This window comes from Ornithorhynchus anatinus, chromosome 3, assembly GCF_004115215.2.
Source record: "Ornithorhynchus anatinus isolate Pmale09 chromosome 3, mOrnAna1.pri.v4, whole genome shotgun sequence".
NCBI lineage: Eukaryota > Metazoa > Chordata > Mammalia > Monotremata > Ornithorhynchidae > Ornithorhynchus > Ornithorhynchus anatinus.
This window is the reverse complement of record NC_041730.1, coordinates 65,414,463-65,430,464: the sequence shown is the minus strand read 5'-3', so window position 1 is coordinate 65,430,464 and position 16,002 is coordinate 65,414,463. Positions and strand designations below refer to the sequence as shown.

The window sequence follows — 16,002 nt, the reverse complement described above, 5'->3', positions numbered from 1 at the left end:
TTTCACTCTGGTGCCCAAATCAATTTTCTATAAAAAGTTAGTCCACATCTCCCCACTCCAGTGGTTGCCCATTCACTTCCATATCAAACAGAAACTCCTTACCCTCGGCTTTAAGACAGTCAGCTCACCCTCTCCTATCTTACCTTCCTGATTTCCTGTTACAACCCAGCCCATACATTTTGCTCTTCTAATGCCAACTTACTCACCATAAACTTGATCTAATCTATCTCACCACTGATCTCATGTTCACACTCTGCCTCTGGCCCGGAATTCCCTCCCCTTCCAGACCACCATTCTTTCCACTTTCAAAACCTTAATACAATCGCACCTCCTCTAAGAGGCCTTCCCTAATTAAGGACTCTTTTCCCCTACTCCCTCTCCCTTCTGTGTTATCTATGCTCTTGGATGTGTGCCCTTATGTACTTTATATTCACCCCACCCTCAGTCCCACAGCATTGATGTATATATCCATAATTTTTTTCAATTTATCCGTCTCTAGAATGTAAGACCCTTGTAGGCAGGGAAAGTATCTACCAATTCTGTTATAATGTACTCTTCCAAGTCCTTAATACAGTGCTCTACGCATAGTAAGCACTCAATGAATACAATTGATTGAAAGTAGTTATATAATACCATCCTTCACATTCTCCAATTTCTAACATTTGATTACATTATTCCATTCATGCTTCTTGCCATAATTTCACTGAATTATATCTCCTTGGGTATTCCTTGTGAAAACTTTTTCTTTTTCACACCAACCCCATCACAAACTGAGTAGAAATCGATCCATTAAATTCCACTGTCAGTTACAGTTTAGAGAAATATGTTCTATCTTGCTTAGATCCTCCTGTTTCTATTTTACTTTGGATTGTGACTTTTTTTCTTTATCACAGCGTTTCTTCTATGAACTTTGTCCCATTTACCTTTCCCATGACTTTAAGGGTTCACCTAATAAATGTCATTCTATATTGAGTTTCACAGGCTTGAGAAGGGGGAAATCCCAGTGGCTATTCTCCCTAGGAGTACTGACCATATAAACAAAGGCCTGTATTCAAAGAACTATGAAGCGAACACCTGAAACTTTGACTTGCTATGAGATCGTTTTTCAACATGGAGTGGTTGACTGATTGGGTAGGACCAGGTGAAATTTTACATATTGTTTCACTCAAGCAGGAAAGGCTTTCCAGAAGTAAGATGTAAGGCTTGGAAGATGAACAGCAAATATGGAGTGTCTACTTAATCTCATGCTATTTGATAAGAATAGTGTTCTATCCTGCAAATATCCCTTGGGCTGATGTTTATTACTTGCACAATAATTGGATAGGTAGAGCATCATTTCAATCAATCAATCATATTTATTGAGCAGCGCTTATTGTGTGCCGAGCACTGTACTAAGCTCTTGCAGTAGCTTGCAGTATAGAAGAGTTGGTAGACATGTTCCCTCTGTACAAGGAGCTTTCAGCCTAAAGGGATAAATAGATATTAAAAGGAATTATGAATCTGTATGTGTGCTCTGGGACTGAGGGTGGGATGAATAAGGGTACAAATGCAAGTGCATGGGTGATGCAGAAGGGAGAGGGATTTGGGGAAATAAGGGACTAAACCAATAACCAATAATAAGGTTTAGTCCCTTATTTCCCCAAATCCCACTTCTGACACTCCCTTTTTGGCCCAAAGCATGGCTCAGTGGAAAGAGCCTGGGCTTGGGAGTCAAAGGTGGTGGGTTCTAATCCCAGCTCTGCCACTTGCCAGCTATGTGACTTTGGGCAAGTCACTTAACTTCTCTGTGCCTCAGTTACCTCAACTGGAAAATGGGGATTAAAACTGTGAGCCCCACGTGGGACAACCTGATCCCCTTGTATCCCCCAGCGCATAGAACAGTGCTTTGCGCATAGTAAGCGATTAACAAATACCACCATTTATTTTATTTATTTAGTCATGGAAGGCCTTTTTGGAGGAGATGTGCCTTAGGAGAGTGATTGTTGCATAAGAAGGGGGAGGGAATTCCATGCCAGCGGCAGGACATGAGCGAGAGTCAGCGGTGAGATAGATGAGATGAAGGTACAATGAATATGTTGCCATTAGAGGAGTGAAGTGTGTGGGCTAGGTTATAGTAGGAAATCAGCAAGATAAGGTGAGGGGCAAAGTGATTAAGTATTTTAAAACCAATGATAAGGAATTTCTGTTTGATGCACAGGTGGATGGGCAACCCTTTTCCAGTTTGCTTGTGATATGTCAGGCAGCTGGACTCCCGCATTCACGAGTTTTATATCAAACCTCAGGAAGTCAGATAAATAATTTGGCAGCCTACAATGTTGAATGCTTTGCTGGTCCACAGAGCAGAGCAGTTCCATGTGAAGCATGGCCTAGTGGATAGAGCATGGGCCTGGAAGTCAGAAGGACCTGGGTCCTAATCCTGACTCCACCACTTGTCTGCTGTGTGATCTTGGGCAAGTCACTTAACTTCTCTCTACCTCAGTCACCTCATCTGTAGAATGGGGAGTAAGATTGTGAGCCCCAGGTGGGACATGGACTGTGTCCAGCCTGATTAGCTTGCACCTACCCCAGTGCTTAGTAGAGTGCCTGCCATATAGTAAGTGCTAAACGAATAACATAAAAAGAGAAAAAAAAGGGCTGTCAGGGAAATGTGATTTTAATAAGATTTTGGAGGTGGGGAGAATGTTGTATATGAAAGGAGAAAGGAGTTCAAGATCTAAGGGAGAATGCGCGCAAGGTGTCGGTGGCAAGATGAGATCGAGGTACGGATTGGTTTTAAAGAGGAGCCGCGGGTGCAGCTTGTGTTAAAATAGAGCAGGTTGGCTGCCTTAAAGTTGATGTTAAGGAGTTTCTGTTTGTTGTGGAAGTGGATAGACAGCCACTGGAGGTTTTTGAGGAGTGGGGAGACATGGACTGAATGGATTTTTTAGAAAAATGACCTGGGCATCAGAGTGAAATAAGGACTAGGATGGGGAGAGAGAGGAGGCAGGGAGGTCAGCGAGGAAGCTGATGTAGTAATCAAGGTGGGACCTAAGAAGAAGAATTTGGTATTTCATTCAATAGTATTTATTGAGCGCTTACTATGTGCAGAGCACTGTACTAAGCGCTTGGAAAGTACAAATCGGTAACAGATAGAGACAGTCCCTGCCCTTTGACGGGCTTACAGTCTAATCGACGGGCTTACAGTCTAATCATTTGTTAAGCGCTTACTATGTGCAGAGCACTGTTCTAAGCGCTGGGGGAGATATAGGGTAATCAGGTTGTCCCACGTGAGGCTCACTGGACCAGCCTGGTAGCAATTTGGATGGAGGAGTCTAGAGATGTTGTGGAAGGTAAACTGAGAGGATTAGGTGGTAGAGTGAATACGTGGGTTAAGAAAGATTACTTGAGAAAAATGCCAAGGTTATGAGGCTTGTGAGACAAGGATAGTAGTTTTCAGGGAGGATGTGGTTCAGGACTGTGACCGACCTGATTAACTCATACCCACCCCAGCGCTTAGAAGAGTCACCAACCCGCTGGGAGTGCTTAACAAACACCATTTAAAAATGTATTGTCCTGACCCTGGGCTGACCACGGGATTTCGGTTCAGTTCAAGTTTTTCCGTTCCCTTCCCCATCCCCTGGGGCACTTTCCTCATCTCCCCGTGGCAGTTCCCGAGCCACGCTAGCTCGCCTCGCCCATCCCGGAGGCCACCCTGGAGGTGGCGGGAGCCTTGGGGGGGAGCTTGCAGGCCCTGCGCTCATCCGGGCGGTGACCCCCGAGGTCTCAGTCTGTTCTCAGCACGCTTTCCATCACTTAGTTCCGGAGAACTCGGATTGCGCAGTGGGCCAGTCATCACAGACCGCGGGGGTCACCACCACCTTTCCTAAAGGACCCTCCTCCATCTCGCACCCTTCCTGCCAAAGGAACTAGTCCATTGCCCCTCTCTCCTGAGCAGCTCCCTGCCCCCCAAATGGCCACCCTCAAGGACTGCCTGAGCCAAACTGCACTAGGCCCCAAGCCCTCAAAATGGCCACCCTCAAAAGCCTGCCAGTCCTAGGCTGCGCTAGGCCCCACGCTGAACCCTAAGCCCCATCGCCAGCGTTTCCTAATCACCTCAGGCTTCGAACAAGGGCTGCCCTTGTCGTGAAGCCTGATCATATAAGGAAAATAATGGGATCATGTGGGGTCGATCAACTGCCCTGCCAAGCCCTTGCCCACTCCTCCCCCATGTCTGCCCAAGCCTGTCCTTCAAGCCCACTTCCGCCCGGCTTCACCCCGCCCCCGCGCGCGTCCCCGGGCGCGCGCGTCCCCGCCCCCCCCGCCCGGCGCGTCCCCGAGCTCGCGCGTCCCCGCCCATCATTCATCCCATTTCCTCCTATCGCAGATTCGCCAAAACCGACTATCTTAGCATAGTTGGGGACCCCGAAGGAGCACCAGACAGAAAAAATTCCCAGCCAGATGGCATGAAGAGGGGACCAACCGCCCCGCCGCCAGCCTTAGTTTGAGAGAGGTTTTTTTTTAAAAAAAAAAAAAGATGGAGAGAAAGTTGAAACGCGGAGCGGAGCACGTCAACCGAAAGTTGTTTGGGGGTTGTTTTTTTTCTACCCCCCGCTTCTAAATCTTCGAGGGTCGGAGGGCCGAGCGTGACGAATGTGGGGTTGCGGTTGAGCAGCGGGGCCGGCGGAGGGAAAGTAGGTGAAAGGTGAAGACGCAGCGCGCGCTCCGCCCCGTCACGGGATCGAGGCGGCGCGCGCGGCCTTCGGGCTTCACCAGGACCAGCAGGAAAGCAGCAACCGTTGCAAGAACAGCAGCAACTGCCACAGCTGCAACACACAGCAACAGCCGCAAGTGCAACAAGAACAGCTGCAACCGCTGCAACAACAACAGGCGCAACAGCTGCAGCAACAACAGGCAGAACAGCAGCAACAGCTGCAGCCACAACAGCAGCCGCACACCGCAACAACAAGAAGAGCAGCAGCAGCAGCAGGTGACCATGGGCCTGCTCCGAGGTGAGTCCTGACCCCCCCCAGTGACCTGTCCCTAAGGAGAGGGGTCGTGATGGAGGTCGGGGGTCAAAGGTGATGATGATAATGGCCTCTCTTAAGCGCTCACTATGTGCCAAGCACTGTTCTCAGCGCTGGGGGGGATACCAGGGAATGAGGTTGTCCCACGTGGGGCTCACCGCCTTCATCCCCCCCCTTGACAGATGAGGGAACTGAGAAGTGAAGTGACTTGCCCAAAGTCACACAGCTGACAAGAGGCAGAGCTGGGATTCGAACCCACGACCTCTGACTCCCAAACCCGGGCTCTTTCCACTGAGCCACGCTGCTTCTCTCAGCTATCCCGGCCTTTTAGGATTTGCTAAAGTACCTTTTAGGTACAGGGTGCCAGGGTGATTGAGGTCAGGAATTAAATACGGTGATGGTAGTAATGTTTTTTAATCGCTTACTATGTGTCAACCACTGTTCTAAGCTCTGGGGTAGGTACAAGGTAATCAGGTTGACCCATGTGGGGCTCACAGGCTTCATCCTCCCCTTTACAGATGAGGAAACTGAGGCCCAGAGAAGTGAGGTGACTTGCCCAAGGTTACACAGCTGACAAGTGGGGGAGTCGGGATTAGAACCCATGACCTCTGTCTCCCAAGCCCGGGCTCTTTCCACTAAGCCACACTGCTTCTCTCAGATGTCCCGGCCTTTTAGGATACGCTAAAGTACATTTTAATTAGAGGGTGCCAGGGTGATGGAGGTCAGGGATCAAAGATGGTGATGGTATTTGTTAAGCGCTTACTATGTGCCAAGCATTGTTCTAAGCGCTGGGGTAGATACAAGGTAATCAGGTTGACCCATGTGGGGTTCACAGTCTTCATCCCCCCCTCTATAGATGAGGCAACCGAGGCCCATTCATTCGATAGTATTTATTGAGCGCTTACTATGTGCAGAGCACTGTAAGCGTGGCTCAGTGGAAAGAGCATGGGCTTGGGAGTCAGAGGTCATGATGAATCCCAGCTCGGCTACTTGTCAGCTGTGTGACTGTGGGCAAGTCACTTAACTTCTCTGTGCCTCAGTTACCTCATCTGTAAAATGGGGATTAAGACTGTGAGCCCAACGTGGGACAACCTGATTCCCCTCTGTCTACCCCAGCGCTTAGAACAGTGCTCTGCACATAGTAAGCACTTAACAAATACCAACATTATTATTATTATTACTAAGCGCTTGGAATGAACAAGTCAGCAACAGATACAGTCCCTGCCGTTTGACGGGGGCCCAGAGAAGTTGGTATTTGTAAAGCGCTTACTATGTGCAGAGCACTGTTCTAAGCACTGGGGGAGATACAGGTTGATCAGGTTGTCCCACGTGGGGCTCACTGTTTTAATCCCCATTTTACAGATGAGGGAACTGAGGCACAGAGAAGTTAAGTGACTTGCCCACAGTCACACAGCTGACAAGTGGCAGAGCGCGGATTTGAACCCATGGCCTCTGACTCCAAAGCCCATGCTCTTTCCACTGTTTCATTCAATAGTATTTATTCAGCGTTTACTATGTGCAGAGCACTTGGAATGGACAAGTTGGCAACAGATAGAGAGAGTTCCTGCGCATTGACGGGCTTACAGTCTAATCGCGGGAGACAGACAAAAACAATAGCAATAAATAGGATCAAGGGGATGTACATCTAATTAAAATAGGGCAATAAAAATATATACAAATGAGTGGACGAGCATAGTGCTGAGGGGAGGGGAAGGGAGAGGAGGGGAAGGGGGGGAAAGGGGGAACTTAGCTGAGGGGAGGTGAAGGGGGGAGTAGAGGGGCAGCAGAGGGAGCAGAGGAAAAGGGGAAGCTCAGTCTGGGAAGGCCTCTTGGAGGAGGTGAGCTCTCAGTCGGGCTTTGAAGAGGGGAAGAGAATTAGTTTGGCGGAGGTGAGAAGGGAGGGAATTCCAGGACGGCGGGAGGACGTGGCCCAGGGGTCGACGGCGGGATAGGCGAGACCGAGGGACGGTGAGAAGGTGGGCGGCGGAGGAGCGGAGCGTGCGGGGTGGGCGGTAGAAAGAGAGAAGGGAGGAGAGGTAGGAGGGGGCAAGGTGATGGAGAGCCTCGAAGCCTAGAGTGAGGAGTTTTTGTTTGGAGCGGAGGTCGATAGGCAACCACTGGAGTTGTTTAAGAAGGGGAGTAACATGCCCAGATCGTTTCTGCGGGAAGATGAGCCGGGCAGCGGAGTGAAGAATAGACCGGAGCGGGGCGAGAGAGGAGGAAGGGAGGTCAGAGAGAAGGCTGACACGGTAGTCTAGCCGGGATATAACGAGAGCCCGTAGCAGTAAGGTAGCCGTTTGGGTGGAGAGGAAAGGGCGGATCTTGGCGATATTATGAAGGTGAGACCGGCAGGTCTCAGTGACGGATTGGATGTGAGGGGTGAACGAGAGAGCCGAGTCAAAGGTGACACCGAGGTTGTGGGCTTGAGAGACGGGAAGGATGGTCGTACCATCCACAGTGACAGGGAAGTCAGGAAGGGAACAGGGCTTGGGAGGGAAGGTGAGGAGCTCAGTGTTAGACATGTTGAGTTTTAGGTGGCGGGCAGACATCCAGGTAGAGACGTCCCGAGGCAGGAGGAGATACGAGCCTGAAGGGAGGGGGAGAGGACAGGGGCAGAGATGTAGATTTGTGTGTCATCTGCATAGAGATGAAGTGACTTGCCCAAAGTCACACACTTGACAAATGGGGGAGCCGGGATTAGAACCCACCACCTCTGACGCCCAAACCCGGGCTCTTTCCACTAAGCCACTCGGGCCCACATCCACTGGCACTCCCTCTCCTCCAGCCCCCCGGGGTCACCCCAGAGCACGGCCTGGGGAATGCACCCCTCCGACTCCATTCCTTCAAACCGTGAAATCATAGTGATCGTATTTCTTAAGCGCCTACTGTGTTCTGAGGCACTGTACTGAACACTGGGATGGATACAAAAAAATCGGGTGGGACACAGACCCCGTCCCACATGGGGCTCAAGGTCTCAATCCCCATTTTACAGATGAGGAAACTGAGGCACGGACAAGTTAAGTGACTTGCTTAACTTGCTTCTGGCCTGGAACACCCTCCCTCTTCATATCCGGCAGACAATTTCTCTCCCCACCTTCAAAGCCTTATTGAAGGCTCATCTCCTCTAAGAGGCCTTCCCCGACTAGGCCCTCATTTCCTATTTTGCCCCCCTCCTTTTTGTGTCACCCTGATTTGCTCCCTTCATTCACCCCTGGCCCCACAAGTACTTGTGTACATATCTGTAATTTATTTACATTAATGTCTGTCACTCCCTCTAGACTGTAAGCTTTTGAGCAGGGAATGTGCCTACCCTCTCTGTTATATTGTACTCTCTCAAGTGCTTAGTAAGCACACAATAGTATGATTGCACAGGATCTATGAAGTTAGCAGTATTAGTTTCTGTCTTCCCTCCACCCCCCACCACACTGGAAGCTGGAATATGATTGTGAACTCTGTTCTCACCCAAGTGTTTAGTGTAGGCGTGGAAAGCACCCAATAAATAGCATTGATTGATTTATTTCTCTCTAGCCCAGTAGATCTCTAGTTACTGGCCCTAGTAAGGCTCAGGTCAAGCCAAACTCTTCCTTACCAAATCCTCTCCTCTACCAACATTGAATAATAATAATAATGTTGATATTTGTTAAGTGCTTACTATGTGCAGAGCACTGTTCTAAGCGCTGGGGAAGATACGGGGTAATCAGGTTGTCCCACGTGAGGCTCACAGTCTTAATCCCCATTTTACAGATGAGGTAACTGAGGCACAGAGAAGTTAAGTGACTTGCCCACAGTCACACAGTTGACAGGTGGCAGAGCCGGAATTCGAACCCACGACCTCTGACTCCCAAGCCCGTGCTCTTTCCACTGAGCCATGCTGCTTTTCTGCTGTTTTATCATCACGGCAAAGGCCAGCCGCGTCCTTCCAGTTCCTGAAACCTGCAATGCTTATGTAGGCCTTGACTCCTTCCTCTCTTCAAATCCTTGCCAAATTCTGTTGATTTCCCCGCCCAGCCCCCCCCCCCCACCCTCACCAGACAAAATTTGTGGAGTTCACCTCCTCCTCTCCGTGCTTATCCAAGCACATAGCATGTCCCAGCTTGATTACTGCATCAGCTGATCTGGCTGGCTGCACTGTCTCCCCTCTCTTCAGTCCTTTGGCTTTAGGCACGCGATCGTCTCTCACCCTCCACAGCCATTCTTTTCTTCCACTGCACCCCATTTCACACTCTTCATTTATCTCAAACTAACCTACCCACTGTTTCTTCCACCGCTGACTTAATAATAATAAAAATTGGGGGGATTTGTTAAATACCAAAATACCAGTGCTTTGTGCCAAGCACTCTACTAAGAGTAGGGATAATAAGGGCAGACACAGTCCTGGTCCAATGTGAGGGTCATGGGTCAAGGGCTTAGACAGTTGCTTTAAGGGGAGGGAAGACTGGAGTTTAATTCCCAAGTTAAACGACTTGCCCAAGATCACCCAGCTAGCAAGTGGTGGAGCTGGGATTAGAAGCAGCTTGGCCAAGTGGATGGAACACAGACCTCAGCTTCCGAAGGACCTTTGTCCTTATCCTAGCTCCATCACATGTCTGCTGTGTGACTCTGGACAAGGCACTTCTCTTTGCCTCAGTTACCTCATCTGAAAAACGGGGATTAAGACTGTGAGCCCCACGTGAGATATGGACTGTGTCCAACCTGCCTGGCACATATTAAGCGCTTAACAAATACCATAAAGAAAACCCAACAGGTCCCCTGACTCCCCAGACTTGCTCTTACCTCTTTGGAACTCCCTACCTGGAACTCCCTCCCATTTTTAAATCCGAGAGGCCATAGCTTTCCCCATCTTGAAAAGCCCTTGTGAAGTCACATCTCCCCCAAGAGCTCTTACTTACTGTACTAAGCGCTTGGGAGAGTACAATACAATAGTAAATAGACACATTTCCTGCCCACAGTGAGCCCCTTCCTGGCCACCGCTTAGTGCTCCCTCTCATGCATCAATCTCTGTCCTGCTCCTGCTCCATTTCCTCCTCCCCAGCGCACTCCCCCCCTCTAGACTGCAACCTCATTGTGGGCAGGGAATATGTCTATTGAATATTGTACTCTCCCAAGCACTTAGTACACAGTAAGCGCTCAATAAATACAATTGACCAACTGACCGACTCTCTCTCCCTGGGACTGGCTGGACCCATTTTCTCTCCCCCGGCTTTTTGAATGGTATCGGGCTCTCAGGCTTCAACCTATCTGTTTCTTACTCCATCCTTTTCCTGCTCCTTTCCCCACCCAATCGCCCCTTTAACCCTCCCCCTTCCTTTGGCCGAGGCGGCCTAGCCAATCTCCCCTGGGGAGCCTTTCCCCCGCTGATCCGATCCAAGCGCCTGGCGGTAGTCACCCATATGGGGCAGCTTTCATTTTTATATGGGCAAAGGTCACAAACTACTGCGCCAGCCACAACTTGCCTGGGCTTGGCTCAACTGCCTAATCACAATGTGGTAAGTGTAAGGAAAGGGGAGGGAGCTAATGGACCCCTAAATGAATGATCACTGCCTGCCATCAATAATAATAATAATAATAATTATGGTAATTTTAAGTGCTTACTCTGTGGTAGGCACTGTACACTGTCCAAGCAAATTGGGTTGGATACAGTCCCTGTCTCCCGTGGGGCTCGCAGTCTCAATCCCCATTTTACAGATGAGGGAACTGAGGCATGGAGAAGTGAAGTGACTTGCCCAAGGCAAAGCAGACAAATGGAGCCAAGATTAGAACCCATGATCTTCCGACTCCCAGGCCCGTGCTCTATCCACTATGCCATGCTGCTTCAAAGGACAGCAAAACTGAATAGTTTTGGGTTTCTTCATTTCAGATTGTTATTTAGAAAGCCATTGCTTGGAAATCAGTAGTATTTATTCAGGCTGATTGAGTGCCGAGCACTGTATTAAGCCCTCGGAGAGTATTTTGAGTTAATAGGCATGATCCTGCCATCATGTAGATTACGATCTAGCTGGGGAGATCAGACACTAAAATAAAGTATAGACAGGAAGAAGAAGAAAAAGGGGATATGTATATGAGAAATCGTTTTCGTCTATGCATCTTTTTAAAATGTTTTTTTTAAAAAAAAGACCTCCTGAAAATGTCTGAGTTTGGTAGCTTTGAAGCTTTGTGCCTCAAGAAGTAATTGACATCCAGTTTGAAAATTTGACTGAAGTTTTGCCACTTGGCAAAGTGAATGATAGTTAATTAGAGAATTCAAGTCTAAATTGCCTATAATGGTAAGAATCCACAGCTTTCTTCATTAGGCCACTTTTCAGGGATGGCTGTTGTCAGGGTCTCTAGGAATCGCTTGCAACCAGTCTTCAGCATCTGAGCTGTAAATGATCAGAAATGGAGGAAAGCGGAAAGCGAATGTGAGTTTCCCTTCTATTCTGTCTTTTTCTTCCATTAAATATAACAATGGTATTTATTGAGCACCTTTTGAGTGCAGAGCACCTCAAAGTGTTCTTAGAAGAGTAAAACAAAACCACTCAGGGAGTTTATCATTTAATAAATGCACATTCTCTGCCTCCTTGGGCATGTACTCTATCTCATGTATGGGTTTGCATATTTATATATAAATATATTCCATCTGTTGTCTTCTGTACTTCTAGTCTGCAATTCTTTATTCCATTCACACACCTTTTGCAGTAGGACAGAAGCCTCTGTGGGCAGAGGCAAGCTTGCAGGAGGAAGGAGGGCTACAGTTGGCTGTGCTCGCCTAACCGAGAAATCCAATAGACTTTTTAATATTACTCCAGTGGAGCTGAAATGTTGACACTTTATAAGAGTACTTCTGTGAAGCAGAGTGGTCTGATGGAAAGATTGGGAGTTAGACGGCTTGGGTTCTAATGCAAGCTCTGCCACTTGCCAGCTGGGTGACCTTGGGCAAGTCACTCAGCTCCTCGGTTTCCTCATCTGTAAAATGGGGATGAAAAACCTGTTTTCCCTTCCCTCAGACTCTGATTCCCCATGTGGGATAGGGACTGTGCCTGAATTGACTGTGTTGTAATTACCCCAGAACAGTTAGCACCGTGCTTAGCGCAGAGTACACGTTTAACAAATACCCCAGTTATACTTTTTTCTTGACTACGTATGAAATTATCCTAAATGTATAAGAATGTCTGCTTTGGGATGTACAGAGTGACTTTCAACACGCCCAACTCCTCCCAACTTTCACCATTCATCCATCTCATTAGCATTTGTTGACCTTCTGTTGTGTCAGAACACTGTACTAGGTGTTTGGGAGTATTTAAAGTACACTCCCTCGAGGAGTGTACCGTCTAATGGGGGAAAGTGGCAGCGGGTTGAAAACGGGAGAGTTGAGAGTGAGGGATGGTTAAGAGATTTTCTTTGGATGAGCTGAGGGCACAGATCCACAGTAGGGGACAGGAAAAAAGTCTATGCTCATTGGTGAACAATCAACCAGTGGCACTTAGCGAAGACTTGCTCTGTGCAGTGCATTGTACTAAACACTTGGGAGAGTGCAGGGAGCTACTTAGGTTGTGAACCCCACGTGAGACAGGGACCCATCCAACCTGTTTATCTCGTATCTACCCTACTGCAGAGTGCAAGGCTTGGCAAATAGTAAGGATTTAGCAAATATTATCATTATTGCATTACAGGTGGTAAACAGATCCCTGCCCTTGAGGAGCGGAGCGTATGGTCTAGAGGGGGAGACAGACATTGAAGTGTTCGAGTGTGTACACAAGTGCTTAGGAATTGGGACTAAGTTTAAGGGTGAGGCAGTAGGAAGTAAAAATAGGTGGAAGGAGAATAAGAGGTTCTCTTGGCTGGAAAAGAGAAAAATAAATGAGATAGAAAATATCAGGCTGGGGAGCCTTAGAGCCAAAGGGGAGAGCTTCCAGTGCTGCCTCCTTCTCAAAGTTTCCCTCTGATCAACTGGAAATAGGCAGCAATCTCCCCCCGACATTTTGGACTTGTCCCATTTCCATGACAGGATGAATCGTGCCTCCTGGAGACCCTAAACCTACAGAGGATATTTTTTTTTCTTTGGTAATGCACGTAAGCAGTATTTAGGACTAAGTTCAAGAGTGAGGCAGTAGGGAATGCGACAGAGCAGCTGGGTAACTTATTGGCATGTTTAGGAATGTGAACTCCAAGAGCAATGCTTGCCAGCCCGTTCCGCTTGGGTACACCAAGTAGGTGAGACACAGCCTGGAAGCCCACATACGCCCTCCCCCTCTGCACCCAAAGTTCTGAGGGGACAGGGAGAAAGTTGGGATGAAGGAGCAGTTGTACTTTTATACGGCTCCTGGTGGTTGAAATGGGAAGCCCTGCTTTGGCACATTAATAATAATAATAATAATGTTGGTATTTGTTAAGCGCTTACTAGGTGCCGAGCACTGTTCTAAGCGCAGGGGTAGACACAGGGGAATCAGATTGTCCCACGTGGGGCTCACAGTCTTAATCCCCATTTTACAGATGAGGTAACTGAGGCACCGAGAAGTTAAGTGACTTGCCCAGAGTCACACAGCTGACAAGTGGCCGAGCCAGGATTCGAACCCATGACCTCTGACTCCAAAGCCCGTCTTTTATTTGTTTGAGTGGACGCACTACAATCAAAGGTGGTGGTCCCTGGAAGTTTTTAAAGTTCCTAATTCACCCCGATTGGAAACCGCTGTCCTAATGGACACATGGATACCTCTGTTTGTGAAACCTTCACTTAAGGAATTTCCTTTTCTGACTTACCCATTGGATTGTAATCACTCAGTCCTGTTTATTGAGTGCTTACTCTGTGCAAAGCACTGTACTAACCACTTGGGAGAGTACAATACAACAGAGTCAGCAGCCACGTTCCCCACACACGGTGAGCTTTCAACCTAGAGGGGGAGACCGACATTAATTTAAATAAGTAATATCTAGTATATAATTTAAAGATATGTATATAAGTGCTGTGGGGTGGGGACAAAATATCAAATGTCCAAAGGCTACAGATCCAAGAGCAATTACAGTTTCTCAAAAGCAGGAAAAAAGAGATTGCTGCTGAAGTGGACCTTTTGTCACTGTTTCTCAATGCCTCAAAACACCTTGCTAATTGCTAACTTGCTGAGGAAATACACGTTCTAGGCAATTATTTTCAATGCATAGAATTAGAAACTTGAAGTTGGTGTCGGAGGAAGAGTTGGGCCATGTGATCTAGCCGAATCACAACTGCACTTCCAGCTCTGGCCTTCCTGTTTCTGAGGGTCGGTGCCACAGTTGGAGCGATGAATCGATCAATTGTATTTATTGAGCGCTTACTGGGTGCACAGCACTATGAGCCCCACGTGGGACAGCCTGATTCCCCTCTGTCTACCCCAGCGCTTAGAACAGTGCTCGGCACATAGTAAGCGCTTAACAAATACCAACATTATTATTATTATTATTATTATTATTATTATTATTATTAAGCGCTTGGGAGAGTACAACACAGGAGTATAACAGACACATTCCCTGCCCACAGTGAGATTACGATCTAGAGGCCATGGGAATTGCAGGAAGAGCATATTTGCAGAGCCACCACATGATATGGGCGTGATTTTTCCTCTCCTGTTTCCCTGTTTTAATTCTGCAACGGTCTATCCTTCAAGAGGTTTGCACAAGGTAACTTCCTCCTTACCAAAGGTAGGGAGACTCAACCTCAGCAAACTAGGGCTGTGGTTATAATAAAATTTAAACCTGCACTATGAGTCCCCGAGAGTCCGAATTCCCCAGCTTTTGCATAGACAGAAAGCTTTTTCTGGTATCGAAACATGTAGGCTTAGTAAAGAGAAAGGTTACGAGCTTGAAGATTGCCTAATCAGCTGATTGTTGTCTCCTGTTGTTTTAGGTGTGTTTATAGTGGCTGCCAAGCGCACAGTCTTTGGGACTTACGGAGGTTTGCTGAAGGATTTTACAGCCACCGACTTAAGCGAATTCGCTGCTCGAGCTGCCTTGGCTGCTGGCAAAGTCGCTCCGGAAGCTATTGACAGTGTGATTGTTGGCAATGTCATCCAGGTCAGTTTTGGGGGCAGGAGGAAAATGTTTATTTGCCCTCACTTGATGAGTATTTTGTCCCTGCTCCAGCTTTCTAAATATAAAGCTTTTTCCATTCATCGGGTTTCACCTAAAGAGTCACAGTCATTCAGGAAGGTTTTAAAACATTTTGAATTTAATAACTTTTTTTTCCTTGCCAGAAAATTCTTGGTGTCACCACAAAGGTTTTGATCTTTTAAAGTTATTCCCTCTGTGAGGCTCACTGAATTATTTTTATTGAAAATCCTGATATTTTTGTGTGTGATTGCTGTTAGAAAACTCTCTGATTTGGGTTGACCTGAAGAGTTGTTGATGAAGACTTCAATATAATTTTGCCATTTTTAGTGGCATTTGAGCCATTTTTTGGAAACTGTGTAGTCCAACCTTATCCCACTTGATTTCCTGGTTTTCTCCTGCCTCAGTAATGAGACTGGTCTGATTATTTTAAATCTGTCCCTATGTTTAGCACAGTGGATGGCACATATTAGGTGCTCCACAAATAGTTATTAAAAGTAATAACCATAGGCCTTACTCCTAAATATAAATTGCTAAAAGTTCTCAAATGTTCTTCCACCGATTTTCGTTCTCTTAGTGTTCATTATCCCCATGTAACTGTATGCAGTAAATTTATTTATTCCATACTCTAGAGGGATATATTGTTTATAGAGGTTGAAAAGACAAGGTCACCTCCTTTAAAAACACATTAATCTTCATTCAGTTTATTATGACCTGGATGCTACCTTCTCAACCACAACCATGACTAATTAACTTTCCATTTGGGCTTTCTCCTATAAATTGGTGAAAACAAAAATTGTTCTGATATGCTGCAGAGTTTTCATCAGTGGCACAGGGCATGCTCTAGACCAAGAGTCAAAGCCTTTGACCTGCATGGAGAGGCCTCAGCCTAGTGGATTTATTCATTCAGTCGTATTTATTGAGTGCTTACTGTGTGCAGAGC

At 47.2% G+C, this 16,002-nt stretch overlaps 1 protein-coding gene and 1 non-coding gene across 2 annotated transcripts in view; one reads left to right on the top strand and one right to left on the bottom strand.

The window, feature by feature from the left end:
• Nucleotides 1-3,757: 3,757 nt before the first annotated feature.
• LOC114810538 lies at nt 3,758-3,841 on the bottom strand. The gene has a single exon (XR_003758234.1).
• Nucleotides 3,842-4,706: 865 nt separating this feature from the next.
• The window catches only part of ACAA2 (acetyl-CoA acyltransferase 2), a 32,850-nt gene continuing 21,554 nt past the window's right edge, over nt 4,707-16,002 (top strand). The window contains exons 1-2 of the mRNA XM_029060263.2: nt 4,707-4,988; nt 14,860-15,026. Of these exons, the coding sequence (XP_028916096.1) occupies nt 4,973-4,988; nt 14,860-15,026 (183 nt within the window). The 5' untranslated portion in view covers nt 4,707-4,972. The remainder of the gene's footprint in view (nt 4,989-14,859; nt 15,027-16,002) is intronic.